This window comes from Neolamprologus multifasciatus, chromosome 5, assembly GCF_963576455.1.
Source record: "Neolamprologus multifasciatus chromosome 5, fNeoMul1.2, whole genome shotgun sequence".
Taxonomy (NCBI): domain Eukaryota; kingdom Metazoa; phylum Chordata; class Actinopteri; order Cichliformes; family Cichlidae; genus Neolamprologus; species Neolamprologus multifasciatus.
The window spans coordinates 30,427,250-30,441,579 of record NC_140443.1 but is presented as its reverse complement, the minus strand read 5'-3'; the positions used below and the strand labels follow the sequence as shown (position 1 = coordinate 30,441,579).

At 41.9% G+C, this 14,330-nt stretch overlaps 1 protein-coding gene across 7 annotated transcripts in view; it reads left to right on the top strand.

The window, feature by feature from the left end:
* LOC146519080 (semaphorin-3F-like) overlaps window positions 1–13,799 on the top strand; it is a 62,045-nt gene extending 48,246 nt beyond the window's left edge. For 2 of the 7 annotated variants that reach the window (XM_085159265.1, XM_085159262.1), the window contains 10 exons: window positions 315–429; window positions 5,281–5,350; window positions 5,452–5,596; window positions 5,825–6,047; window positions 7,122–7,210; window positions 7,338–7,379; window positions 8,046–8,203; window positions 8,570–8,637; window positions 8,876–9,009; window positions 10,938–13,799. In XM_085159265.1, coding sequence (XP_085015391.1) covers window positions 315–429; window positions 5,281–5,350; window positions 5,452–5,596; window positions 5,825–6,047; window positions 7,122–7,210; window positions 7,338–7,379; window positions 8,046–8,203; window positions 8,570–8,637; window positions 8,876–9,009; window positions 10,938–11,390 — 1,497 coding nt within the window. In that variant the 3' untranslated portion in view covers window positions 11,391–13,799. Of the gene's footprint in view, window positions 1–314; window positions 430–5,280; window positions 5,351–5,451; window positions 5,597–5,824; window positions 6,048–7,121; window positions 7,211–7,337; window positions 7,380–8,045; window positions 8,206–8,556; window positions 8,638–8,875; window positions 9,025–10,937 lie in introns of all 7 variants that reach the window. The other 5 variants (XM_085159264.1, XM_085159261.1, XM_085159263.1 and 2 more) reach the window with 3 other exon arrangements.
* Window positions 13,800–14,330: the final 531 nt, after the last annotated feature.

The window sequence follows — 14,330 nt, the reverse complement described above, 5'->3', positions numbered from 1 at the left end:
TATAAAAAAGACAATTTCTTACAAAGTGTGACACATTCTCGAAATATCCTGGTATGGATTCTGGCTTCACTCCATCGCAGATGGGAGAGCCTAAATAGGAGGAAACTGTGTTTACCTAACCCCATCAGCACCCCCCCCCCCCCCCCCCCCCCTTAGCTTCCTGTCTTTGCAAATCAGAGACACGTATGTGTGGGTGGCTCCACCTGGGCTTTTTTTTATTTTTAAATCAGGAGGGGGTGGGCTGAGGGCTAATGAGGATGCAACTGATGGAGAAACTGTATTTTTGTGTCCACCCCACCCTTCCCAAAAAATAGAACGACGACGGAGGTCACTGCTGTCTGGTCAACAAGTGGAGCACCTTCCTGAAGGCCAGGCTCATCTGCTCTGTGCCCGGGGCCGACGGCATGGAGACACACTTCGATGAGCTCAGTGAGTACAAAGGACTGTAAACCCGCATCACGCTGTGTTTCTTTCCACTGTTTTTTGTTGATGTGGAAATGAGTAGGTTACATGGTGGGGGTGGGGTGATGTTTTATAGACTTCCTTGTCAATCAGATGTGCTGCAAGCTCCGCAATGCCTTCTCTGTGGGCGGTGGTGCTCACTGCTTATTTTTCAGTTTGCATCCTACACATTTGGGGCTGCTAACTCACAGTTATTTTTTATTAGCAACTAGTCTGCAGATTAGCATCTCTATCAGCAGTGTAGCTGTGTGAATCAGAAAAACACATTTAAAAAAGTTACAAAAAAACATATTTGGATCACCTTCCTAAATCTCACGTAAGTCTTTTGGCACTTTTCAAGTAATATGAGGGAAGTCATTAACTCATGATTGAAATAGTTAGTGCACCTGATTTATTAAATCAAGTTGTAATTGTTGTAATCGCTCTAATTACACACTGTAAAAATTAAATGTGTGTGTTTAAATGTAGTCGTTTTGACACAGAAATTCCACTTTTTCAACAAAAAAAAAGAAAAAAGTTAGCATTACTTACGCATCCTCCCACAACTTTAGTTACACCCGACGTTTTGACAGAAGCCATGCCTCTTCTTTGTGCAGTGAATCATTCTGACAGTGGGTATTGAATGGCAAAGGAAAAAAAATGGCGTGACTGGATTTATTTGAGACGTGCTCATTTTCATTTTCTGTCATGTACAATCGCAACTGAAATAGTGAGTAGACAATAGTTCTCTGCAGGGTTTGGTTCTATTGCAGCACCTGCCAAGAGTGCAAACACACCCACACGCATCAATCTTTGAACCATATGGTAGGCCCATTCACCGTATTGTAATAGAACTGACACCCATAACCCCACCACTGTAGTTGTCATTTACTTTCGAGATTTTTTTTTTAAAACAAAAGTAAGTGTGTGTGTCTGTGTGTGTGTGTGTGTGTGTGTGTGAGTGAGGAGGCGGCGGCCTGATGGTGGACGAATGGGGTCACCGAGCAGGAATGTCTGTGACTGTGAGACTATTAGACTGTCTGAGCGAAACTCGTCCTCTGTCCGTCACCACTGGTTGGAAATGGAGACAAAGACTGATAGGGGGCTTTTCTGTGTGCCCGCTGTTGCTTTTGAACTAATTTTAAGAAAGAACAGTGCTATGCCATGATAGTTTTTTTTCTCTTCGTTGCAGTCCTTGCTTTTATCATCACCTGACTGCAGTTTAAAAAAAAACCCACCTATTTGTTTTTACTGTGGACATTTATTTTATACCTCTGAACGATTTGGAAAGTGACACTTGAAAACCCTTTTTGTGTGCAGCCTCTTCCCCACAAATCACAAGTAGGAATGAGCTGCCTTTATGTTATAAACAAGGCTTCTGTCTCTACCTAGTTCAGTCGGTGTTGAAACAGACACTGTGCATTGTAGAGCGGTTCTGTGGTGAGAGCCGGGGAGCTGTCAGTGTTTGGCGCCGATGATGAATCTTTTGGATATTTCTTGAATAAGGCTGTAAATGTTTAATGGAACAGGCTGGTGAATGAACAAGGACGGGCATGCCAGAGTAGCCCAGAGAGAAGGAACGGCTACACAAAGCAAGCATCCCTGCCAAGGACTCCTAGAGGAGACAATAAATGGGACACAATTTTTTCATGCAAATGGCATCACATTTACTGTCTAGTTTGAATGTTTGAAAAGCTCTTTAGCTGGGGAGTTAGTCTTTGCAGACAAAAGGGGCAATTTTAGGATGTTAAGAGGGCCTTTAACTACTAAGCACAATGGAGATCATTGGGAAATACAACAAAATGTTCTCTTCCTAAAAGTTAGATGAGAACATTTGTGCAACTCTCATGAATGAATATGACATCCACTTCTATAATGGTGAAAAATAAATAATTAAAAAAACAACAGGGAAAGTAACTAGCCTGCCCAAATATCCACTTACTAGAACCACTAAATACTAAACCCATCCATTTTCTTCAGTTTTCATGGGTCATGTAGACCCTGGACACCTCTCATCTGTTGCAGGGCTAACACAGAGGGACACCTATTCACGCTCACATTCACACCTACAGCCGACAGTTAAGCTTTGGGCTGTTAGAGGAAGCTGGAGTACCAGGAGATAACTCCTGCAGGCACAGGGAGAACATGTCGTTTCCATTCAGAAAGGCCCAGCACCTTTTATTGTAGAGCTCGGAACATAAATCTAAGAATCTCAAGTAAATGAATAAGACTGTTACTATGAATAAAATAAAAATGTTCAAACTCTTCCGCACAGCTCTTTTAGTTAGATGACTTCTCTACAGATCCAGTTGCAGTTATGTAATAAACTCAGATGAAAGACTCCTACAAACATCTGCAAGAAAGAAGAAAAACACCCCACAGTTCATTCAGTCCCTGTTAACATTTTGTCAGATCCAGATTTTGTTTATGACTGCTGGACTGTATTATTAATGTTTTCCAGACAAGTTTGTGACTAAAACATAAACATCTAAACAATGTCTCTTTTGTGCAGTGTGTTGTTTATTTACCTATGTTGAGGCGACCTCTTGTGTGACATGAAATCTTATTGGGCCAAAAGTCTTTTTCCAAAGTTTACACAAACATCCACTCTCATGTCGAATAAAAGCAGTACTGCAACTGCGCATCTGAAAATGGTTTCAAGCCGGGACACGTTCTCAGTTCAGCTAGATATCCTTGAGTGAGGAGACTCTTAACCCTGCCATTCTCTAAGAGTCTTTAAAATATGAATGTATAACTTATTATTACCCCGCGTAAGTACCGTTCCATTTACTGAGGAGTTTTTCAAACATCCAGAGCAGCTGTTGTCTTTGATGTAGAACTTTTTGGCAAATCACGTCTGAGACCTTGGGAGTTTTTGCAGTTGGAACATGTAACATTTTCTTTGCTCTGTCTTTCAGTTTGTACCTAAATGACCCACAATGATCTAAAATAGTGTTAACCATTATAAAGCTTCTATGTTTTATACAGGCAATGCTTTAAAACGCATTTCTTATCAATAGGTAGGGAGAAGAAAAGCCAGAGAGCAAGAGGAAACGAGTGAAGGAGTGAGATATGCTAGAGAAGAATACTAATTGTTCCCTCAAACAGAAAACCTTTCGTTTTGTTTTGTTTCTTTTTTAAATAAAATTGGATGCGTGACGGCTGAGATATTATTGCCAAATAAAAATAAGAAGAGCTGGTTGTGGTATGTGGATCCTTTCCTAGTTGTTATTAACATGCTACATTCCCTGGAGCAAACTCATTCCTGTCCTGTCAGACTAGCTTTTATTGGAAATCACGTAGCTTTTCTCCCCTGAAGCCTTGATCTGTTTTTAGCAACTGTATAACTCTACTGTATGTTGGCCTCGGTGCTGTCTTGTCTACATGTGCACGCACTTGTATCTCGTTGCGTGAAAGTAAAACAGCACCAGCTGGGTGTCACGACAAGGATCATCTGCTGTGTGACACCCGTGACGGCCCATCGTGCTGTGAACGCGCTAAAGCCGTGACCGTTCCCTGCTCTGCCTCTGGCAGCTGCGGAAGATGGCGTGGCGATGTGGGTGTGTGGATGGGTGTGAAACTGGTAGCCACTCAAAAAGAAGGGCAAAGTGCCCGCTATCTTTGAGCTGTATCCTTTTCCTCCTGAGATGAGTTCACAGCTGCACGCAGTCCCCAGAGGAAGACTGTATAGCCTCGCTAATGTGGACAAACCCAAAACCCTGCAGTTCAGATTCAAAGATAGCTTATCTCACCCATGTATCATTCTATCTACATAACAGTCTGACAGCTAATTTCTCATGCTGGTCTATATGGAACTGAGAGTGCATAAATCTTGACTGGTATAGCTTCTTCTATAGTTCACCCTTATTCTCCCACGTTGCAAGCTCTAACAGCCACATTTGAGGATTTTCTCAGTTTTACTCCTGGTCGTTTTCAAACTGGAGGCCATTTCCTATTGTAGACTGAATATGCCTCCTGGGACTGTTATTTAGGCCAGGTACTAAAGAGCAGAGAGACTCATCACTAATCATGCATTTACTTCCTATTTGTTGCTGTCAGAGGCCTGGAGGTGAGCATCTATGATTTAAATACCTCTAAAACTGGCCTAAACGCATACTGTATGATGCAGTTCTCCTTTGGGAGAGAAGAGATATTTCCTTTCTCCAAAATTGGAAGACGTGAGCTATGGATGCTGGAAAAGGATAGAAAACCATATATAAATTTTACTGGGAAATCTCTCGGGGTTTAGCAATCCTCCAGTCTAGACTGTAGATATCCAGACTGTTTGCTTTCACAGCTTGACTTTAAATGCCTGTTTGGGGCTTGGATTGCTTCATATGGGATGATTAGGTGATAGGTTATAATATTGTGGTTGCTAAAGTTCTTTGAAGCTGTAAAATGCTCCCGCAGTTTTGTAAATACTACAGTAGATTAATTTCCTGTGTGTCATTTTATTTGATTACGTAAAAGCTGGATGTGTAAATGCATGCAATATAAGGCACCGGCACAGATTTTCCAGGTTTATGCAATAAAAAAATAACACATCATGTGCACTAACATGGATTTTATAGATGTCTTAATATCAACTATTATAGCCATGCTTAAGACCTAAAAATGCAGTTGTGTATTTTTTTTAACACAAGCTGGTTGGTTTCAAATCCTGTAGCATGTACACATTTTGCTTGAAAGTTCATCTTTTTTGGGCATCGGTTCTTCCGGGGAGGCGTCGCCCCCCCCACTAGCTGAGAGTGATTGGACTCACTGAAACAACTGTAAATATTAGTAAAGAAGAGTGCTTGTGCTTTGCACTGACCTGACTTCTCTCTTTTTCCATCACAGGAGATGTTTACATACGACCAACACAGGATATAAAAAATCCTGTCATATATGGAGTCTTCTCTGTCTCTGGGTTAGTGCACCACACCAGATCCTGAGCAGGCTCTGTTCCTGCTTCTTTTTTAAGTTACCCTTTTATTTTTGTCTTTGGCTCACTTTGTGTTTCCTCCACAGCTCTGTGTTCAAAGGCTCGGCAGTTTGTGTGTACTCTATGGCTGACATCCGGATGGTCTTCAATGGCCCCTTTGCCCACAAGGAGGGACCTAATTACCAGTGGGTGGCCTACACCGGGAAGATACCTTACCCTCGACCTGGCACGGTGAGCTTCACCTCTCGCTGACCCTGGACATAAATCCCATGGCAAGCTGGCATAACAGGGCCTTCTATCTAACTTAAGAAACCGCTCGAGTTAGATGCAAGCATCAGCATAAGCAGACTTAAAATATTACTGCAGGACAGGCTCTTCACCAGGCATTTTTTTATTTATTCACATCAGTTTTTTCGGCTTGTGGTACTCATGCAGAGAATGTTAATGTTTCCCTTCCAGTGCCCCGGAGGTACGTTCACCCCCAACATGAAGTCCACTAAGGACTATCCAGATGAAGTGATTAACTTTATGAGGAATCACCCTGCCATGCACAACGCAGTGTACCCAGTGCACAAGCGCCCCCTGGTGGTTCGGACCAACGTGGACTATGAGTTCACCACTATTACAGTGGACCAGGTGGCAGCTGCAGACGGCAACTATGAAGTGCTCTTCTTAGGAACTGGTGAGTGCTTTCTAAAAGTGCAATAACTTTATGTGTTAGAAATGATCCGTGGAGCCAGCTCTCCATTTGTGGGTCATTTGTAACGAATGTGTATAAATGAAGTCAGTCTGAACCCGCGACCCCTTTGATTAGAGTCGGGGAATGGTGACTGACAGTGTCAGTGGGACACTGAATAATGGAGAGCAGAATGCCCCAGCCCCCTGGAAATAAATCTCATGTAAGTGGAGGGCTTGGCTCCCCTGCAATCATTTATCATTAGGAGAAAAGCATTCTTCCCCTTTTGTGCTTGAGTGGAACTTTAACCAATCAAAGGGTTTTTACCTCGCTGTCTTCTCATGAAGTAAACAACAGGAGATTTGTACCTGGAGGGCGGGGGTGGATCAGCAGCAGGGGTGGGGGGGGTGGGGTGGGGGAGTAAGGCGGAGAAACAGAAAAGTAGGGAGGAAGGAGGGGTACAGTGAGCATACGCATCACCTTAATCTTGCCCACTGGTGTCAGAGAGATTTGTCTGTGAGCCTTTAATAAGGCCCTGTGTGACAGCCGCCACAGCTCAGTATGCTGCCTTTACATGTCGTGTGCGACGCCTCCTAACCGGTTTCTTTGTGCGTCTGTGCATTATGAGGAAGAGACTAATGGGCCTGCGTGTGACGGCAGCCACTTTGGAGGAATGTGTGTCCTTTCAGCTGCTGTCAGAGACAGCCTTTCAGTCCTGCACCGGGGCTAGAGCAGAAGTCATAATAAATCTCAGGTGTCCCCTCTCACAGGAACTCTTTGTAGAACATCTCACGGCATCCAAATGAATAGGTCAAGGCAAGAATGACGGGAAAGGTTTGTCATGGCGGCAGCGGTCGGTATTCCAAGGAGAACAGAGCTTCGTGTCACTGAGGGAACCAATGAGAGCCGTGTGACAGAAACACAGAGTACAGTGCAGCCTGTTGATATGAGGATTATCTCCTGTTAAAGGTTGCTGAGAAAATAAAATGGAAATCCAAGGGCCCGTTGACAATCGGCGGGGGTGTGACGATGTCGATGTGTAACTGACGTGTGTGTGTGTGTGTGTGTTGTGGTCCACAGACAAGGGAACGGTACAGAAAGTCATTGTGCTGCCTAGAGATGACCTTCAGACAGAGGAGCTGGTCCTGGAGGAAGTCGAGGTGTTCAAGGTCAGCTTTGATTGCTCTCTCTCTCTCTCTGTCACCCTCCTTTTTATTTCTGTTTTGCTATGTGTGTCTGTTGTGCTTAAATTGACTGTAACACACTGTGCTCCCCATTCTCATTTTCTACATCAAGGTCCCCACTCCTATAACTACAATGAAGATCTCGTCCAAAAGGGTAAGCCTGTCTGCACTAACTGATTTACCTAACCTTTGCTCACAGAGGAGAAAAGGAACCCGCCCTCCAAAGAAATTAATGATGTGATTCGAAAAAGGTCACAAGCTACATGCCTACAGCTGTATTCCCGTTATTTTTCCCCCCTCCCTCATAATTCATAGAAAAGTCTGGGAGACAATGAAGGAAGAAAAGATGGAAAAGACATTAAAAGCTCCGTATTGTCTTTCAAAATGATTCAGATACTTGGCCTCTTCTGCACGTTATGACACGAGTCTGCAGACGGAGTTAGGGTTACACAAAGCCTGCCAGACTGATGAATGTCAACAGCTGATCATAAAATTATGATGGCAACCTGATAGAGATGAGCTTAGTGTTGCCCCCGATGATCCAGGGACTGCTGCTGTTTTAGTGCGGGATGGATGCTCATCACATCCAGCTGAGTTTAGGTCTTTATGTGAAAGAAAATAAACGCTGTCGCACAAATTATTCTGTTGCTTTAATGTTGGAATTTCAGCAGCATTTACATTGAGGTGTAGTTTTCTAAATATAGAGCACTTTTTAAAAAACATACCTGATGTGTGCAATTTGCAGTATTGGCCGCTGCTTGCTCACTTCAGTTCTCCTATAAAAGTCTAAATACCTCTCTCGCCCCCTTTCTTTCAACAGCAACAGCTGTATGTGTCATCTGCAGTAGGGCTGACCCAGTTGGCTCTCCATCGCTGTGACATGTACGGCGAGGCCTGCGCTGACTGCTGTCTGGCCAGAGATCCTTACTGCGCCTGGGATGGCAAGTCCTGCTCCCGTTACTCCGCCTCACAGAAAAGGTAAGCACCAACAGCGCTGTTAGCATGAGCTACGCTAACTTCATAACTAACTGACTGACCTAACGTGCGTGTTGAGTGACGCTCGGTTGAGATTGCCTGGATGGCTGAATGGCTGTTTCAGTGGCATTCCTAATCAGTTGTGTTCATGTCCCGGTCTTTGTGGCTGATGACACTAATAAATCATCTTCTTTTAACAAGTAAAACCACAGATGTTAAAGATGTTAACATGACGATGGTTTGTGGTAATTTCAATGTGCATTGAGTACGTTACTGCATTTCTGTATTGTCAAACAGCTTTGAATGGCTTGCAGTTGCTTTATGATGTTTTTCTCTCCTTATTTGGCAATACTGGTCTGACCCATTTAGACGTAGCCGGAGGCAGGATGTCAAGTACGGGAACCCCATCCGCCAGTGCAGAGGCTTCAATTCCAAGGGTAAGACATGTGTTCCTGTGCCTCCTGGGTTGCTGTTACCTTATTAATAAATTTAGACAGTTGACATTTCGGCTCATTTTTGCTGCTAACTGTATAACTGTATCCCGGCACCTGTTAAAGTAATTACAAAGGCAGGATGGGTTTTTTTCTAATTTGCCACAACTGAGATTTTGGTTCTACGGAGCTCATGGTAATGAGTGTTTTGGTTGCCATGGAAATCTCTCTCTGTGCCCTGCAGCCAGTAAGAACACTTTGGAGATGGTGCAGTACGGGGTGGAGGGGAGCAGTACCTTCCTGGAGTGTCAGGCCCGCTCTCCACACGCTCTCATCAAATGGCACGTGCAGAGGGATAACAGTGACCGCAGGAAAGAAGTGAGCGGCCTAACAGTGTGTTTCTCAATTTTTCTTGTTATACAAGCAGATTATATTACAGGGTAGCTCACTCAAATACATAATTATCCATTTTTAATGTCACATAGACTTCCCGAAGCACTGAATTTGCTTGGATTTCCCTTCATTGGTAACACATGAGCAGTTCCACAGATTTCCTTTTCGACATGCTCACCACAATGTTTAATTTCTTCACTATGTTGTTGTGGAGAAGAGGAGAGATTTATGTGCAGTGTGACACATTTGAAAAATAACTCTAGTGTAATTTCCTCTTGATTATCTGTTAACGTGATTAAGTGTTTTGGGCTGTGATTGAACGATGCCTGATTTCTTGCACAGGCCTCCAGCTGTCCTGAGGCACGGAGGGAAGGACACATAAAGGGGAGCTGTGAAAAAAAGCTCTCTGTTGTGATATACAACCCTCAGGATCTAGTTAAAGTTTTATTGTGAAGCTATGTAATGTTGCTGCCTCTCTTTTATTGACTATTCTGTTGGATGGTGTCTGTTCCCAAAAGCAGAGCAGTCTTTGCTGCTGGTGAGCAAAAAAAACAAAAGAAAAGAAAAAAAGCTCCTCTTATCCAATCAGATTTCTATATGTAGATACAGATGTAGTTACAGTTCATTCACAATTTTTGCTGGCTTTGTTTTCTTTTTACCTCATGACCAGAATTAATGGTGAAGACACCTGATATAAAAATACAAACAGTGAAGCTCAGATCAAATGCTGGAACAAATAAATAGGATCAGCTTCACACATTCAGCCTGAAGTGCAAAAGGGAGAAATGCAATTAATAACGCAATTAAATCAATAAGATATCATGTCTGTTGTACATGATAGACTCAGCATATCACAATGGATCGTTTCCACTTGTTACATTTTAAAGGATAAGACTTGTTTCTATTAATATTTGATAAAAGCCTATATTTAGTTATGCTGATAGTATCAAATACTCAATTTTATACTTATTAGTCCCAGGAAGATGAGTTTGCTGTTATTATGTGACACTATAACATGCTTTCAAATTTAAGCGTCTTCATTTCTGCTGATTATCTTAAAACCTAAAACTGGCACATTAATAGCACTACCTCCAGCAGTCGCAGAGGTTTGGAGCAATAGATGGAGATCAAATTGTTCGATATACTGATATGAACATACCGACTGTCTCCCATTGGTTTGTTGACTGCTGTTTTGAAGCCTTTCTAATTCTGGCCTCTGTGATTATTGTTATCAGCTAAGGCTAGCAGGCTTGATTAGAAAACTTAGTGTATTGATTTTGCTAAGTAACAGGCAAACATAAAACAAGAGTTTTGTCCTCCAAAGCCAGCACATAGACTTATTTTTTTAATTGTAAGAAAAATTGTTTCAAAGGACACCAACACCACAAATACACTCAAAAGATCTGGTTTAGTGACTTGAAGTAACCGAGGTGAAGCCTGGCAGACAGTTAACAGCCTAGTCTGCACCTGTAACTGAAAACACCCAGATGATGCAAAACTTTAAATTTTCAAAGAATTTTAATTTCATTTATTTAATTAATTAATTTTTAAAAAAAAAAAAAAGCTAAGGTCTAAAGGTGACTCACTTTTGTAGACAACCTCAAGTGGCCACTAGAGGAACTGCATGTTTGGCACTTGGCCATGTCGCTACTCCTACAAATTAGACAATTAGACATGTAAGTAACACAATAGGGGGGAAAAATTAAGCTACAGTTATTAATGAAACAAAAGAATGATGACTACAAATGACACAATCTAGATAATGTTGGTTACATTTACTTAAACATGCTACATAAACAAAACCTCATTAAGATATGTGTAGCACTATTTTTGTGAACCAAGTAAATACACATGTATCTTTGCACAGGTTATTGTACTACTTTTGCTAATGGACCGTAATCCTTCCTTTGCAGATGCGCTCAGATGGTCGGATTTTGAAGACAGAACAAGGTCTGCTCGTGAGATCTCTGCAGCCCTCTGACTCTGGCTTGTACCAATGCACGGCCACAGAAAAGAATTTCAAACACACGCTGATCAAGCTGCAGTTGGTGGTGTTGTCAAGCCGGGCTGTCAACAGTGCACTGGTGGAGGGCGGTGCAGGTTTGATGGCATCTTCTTTCCACTCCGGCAGCACGCAGTGGACCCCCAGCGCAGGCCAGTACAAGGACCTGCTGACCATCCTGAGCCAGCCAGAGATGAGCCTGATTAATCAGTACTGCCAGGACTACTGGCAGTTTGGAGACCCGCTGCTGGGCCCCCTTAAGGCCAAAGACCTGAAAGAGCTCAAGGAGCAGAAGAAGCCCCGCAACCGCCGACATCACAGGGACGGGGAGGAGGAAAGGGAGCAGCAGGGAGTAGAGACATGAGGAGCCCGACTTTGTGTCTGAAGCACCCCCCTCAAACCCACCCCCAAACACAACCCTCCCCCACCCCATGAAAACTGGGAGCGACTCAATGAAAGTAGCAGCGTGAAAAAAAAAAATCCACAAACCGGAAAAAAAAGCTGAGAAACTGACAAAAAAAAGAGGCTTACGAGTAAACCCCACTACACCCAATACATCCATTCAAACAGTAAGATATATGATACACAGTATTTATTGTAGGTTGTATATAGTATCATTCTGTGGATTTCTTTGTACTTACAGAAAAAAAACATGCTCTTTGTGTATAGGTACCTTTGGGGCAAATATTGTTATTATTGATATTGTTAATTTTATTGTTGCTGTTACTGTCATTACAAAACTCATCTGCCAGCATCGTATGACTTTGGCAACTCTTTGAAACGTGTTATGAGGCTCTTGAGCTGTTAGGGTAGAGCTACAGGCAGCTCTGAGTAACGGGGAATTGAGCTACCTGACGGGAGGTGACGGGATCTCTGTTGTTTTTTTGGTTTTTTCGCTTGCTTTGACTAAGTACCGGGAGTTTTGTATAAGCGGACACTGCAGGAACACCTGTGATGCACGCTCCCTGTGGCTGCACGCAGACAGAGACTTCATATTGCAAGGGGACCACTGACTTATGGTCCCGGTCATTGTGGAGAAACAGTATTTTCTCCATAGGAACCCAGACTTACAGAAGACTACTCGAATATTATCAAAGTTGTAACTGGGTCATTTTACAGGAATCTTGTGCTTGCCCTTTGTTTTTGTTTTTTTTTCCTTCTATTTTTTTCTTCCTTGGAGGACGGATTGTAAAATATCTGCAGCACCACTGCTACACGCCAGCAGAGACACTGATCATGCTGAAAATGATTTCCATTTGTTTAGCAGTGATAACAATCTTACTGTACTCTACTCTCAGTAACCTGCAGTTTCTTCTGGCTATGAATCCAAGTAAACAAGGCAAAAATCAGATCAGTTATGTTGCAAGTCTATTAATAAAAATACTTTTTCTTCCCGATGCAAACCTCCTTTGAACTGAGACCGAGGTGCAATACGGGGTTGAGGATTTTGCACATTGGGCATTATTCTTTTACATTTCAGGGGACATTGGCTGGGGCCATATGCAACAAGCACACTTGGGCACGGCACAATTGTGGATGAAACAATTGCAGTGCATTTAGAGGAAAGTGCCCGGATCAGGCAGCAGTTGTTAGCAGTTCTTGGCACACAAGACATCTTTTTTTTTTCTCTCTTTGACATTCATGTGTGGAAAAAAAAAGTAATAGCCCGTATACACAACAGAGCATTGTAACAATGTTGTGACACTAACCAAAATATTGAATATTGGGAAGCTGGCTTTCATTGTGTGCATGAACCTGTATTTGTACTGTAATTCTGAGATAATACGATAGTGTGTGGTTGTTTTGGATTTTTTCTTCTGTTTTATTTTCATCTCTGTGGGTGTACAGTGCAGTCTGACCAACTTAACTACAGCAAAATGGGGAAAATAAATGCTTTAAAGATGCCGTCATTTCAGATATTCCCTGTAAAAAGCACGATACATCTTTTTATTGACATCGTTATAGATCTTGTCAAAGTGTAAAGTAAAATTATGTTCCTCATAAGTTTGGATAGGATATATGTGTGAGAGTCATTTAAGTGGGAATAGAAAGCAAGCATCATATTAATTACACAGAGCCTCTATTAGACAGTTCTGGTGAAAACGTTAATACAGCACATCTACAGGAAGTAAAACTATTGGAGTCTCCTCTGTAAAAAAAAAAATTGGAACAAGTTTAAAATATATTATTTTCATGTTACTTTAACATTAAGGGGCTTCCAGTATATCTTCTTTTTAGGCAGTGTGAAAGTCAGTGTGGATGCCTCGGGGAAGATGCATCTATAATTCATACATGGGTATCCGTATCTGCTCCTTAATTTGGGATCTGTCTGTATTCCCAGGAATCAATCAAAGCTCCTGATCATCTTGTTTAAATGAGAGGAGACGAAATATGGAAAAAATGCAAAGAAAGGTTGTACCATTTTTGTTGAGTATTTCTGTTTTTTTTTTAAAGTGTCTTTAGTTTTTGAGTGTTTTGTTTGTTTTGTACGTTTTTTTTCTTTCTGCATCATCCAGACTTTATGAAAAAAAAATTAAGCAAAAAAAAAAAAACAGAAAAAGAAAATGCACAAAGGTGATGTTATTGTAATGACTCGTGTAAATTACTCTTATCCTCCCTTTCCATTGTTGTTGCTGACTAATAAATTAAAGCTCTATATTTTATAAGAATGGAATGCTCCCCCCCTTCATTGTGATTCGCTTGATGCTGAATGTTTTCCATGTTCTGCCTAGAACCCTCTGGATCCTTGGAATAAAGTTGTACCTGTAAAAGAGATATGTATGCACATTTCTATAAAATGTACGCAATTCGTTTGAGTTTGCAATGAAGTACATTTGTTCTCTGTTTATATCTGTGCATCTGTACCTCAGGGCCTAATAAGTATGGATTATGCAAGTTCCTAATCCGCATCGGTTAATATGTCCAGGCTCGATCAGTACTTAAAGGCTCATTAACAAAGTGCTAGACAGTCAACAACACTGCAAGCGCCTTAAGGGGTTGATAATCAATGCTTATTTCCTGAGAAAGACAGACACTCCAAAACAAGGTTATTAAAGTTATTAAATCTATTTTGGTGAAAGAGGAAAATCAGAAATAGCTTTAGTTAAAGGCTTTGGTCACATCTGTGAGCACAACCTACCTGAGGAGGCTTTGGTGAAATTGTTTGTTGAGACTTGAGGAAGCCTGCATGACTCTGAGTCAACTGCCTTTACAAAGTGTGTCTATTTGTATTGTAACATGGCTTCTGAACTTCTTACCCCCCATATTACAAGTAAAAAGACTGAAACTAATACTGAAACCAACC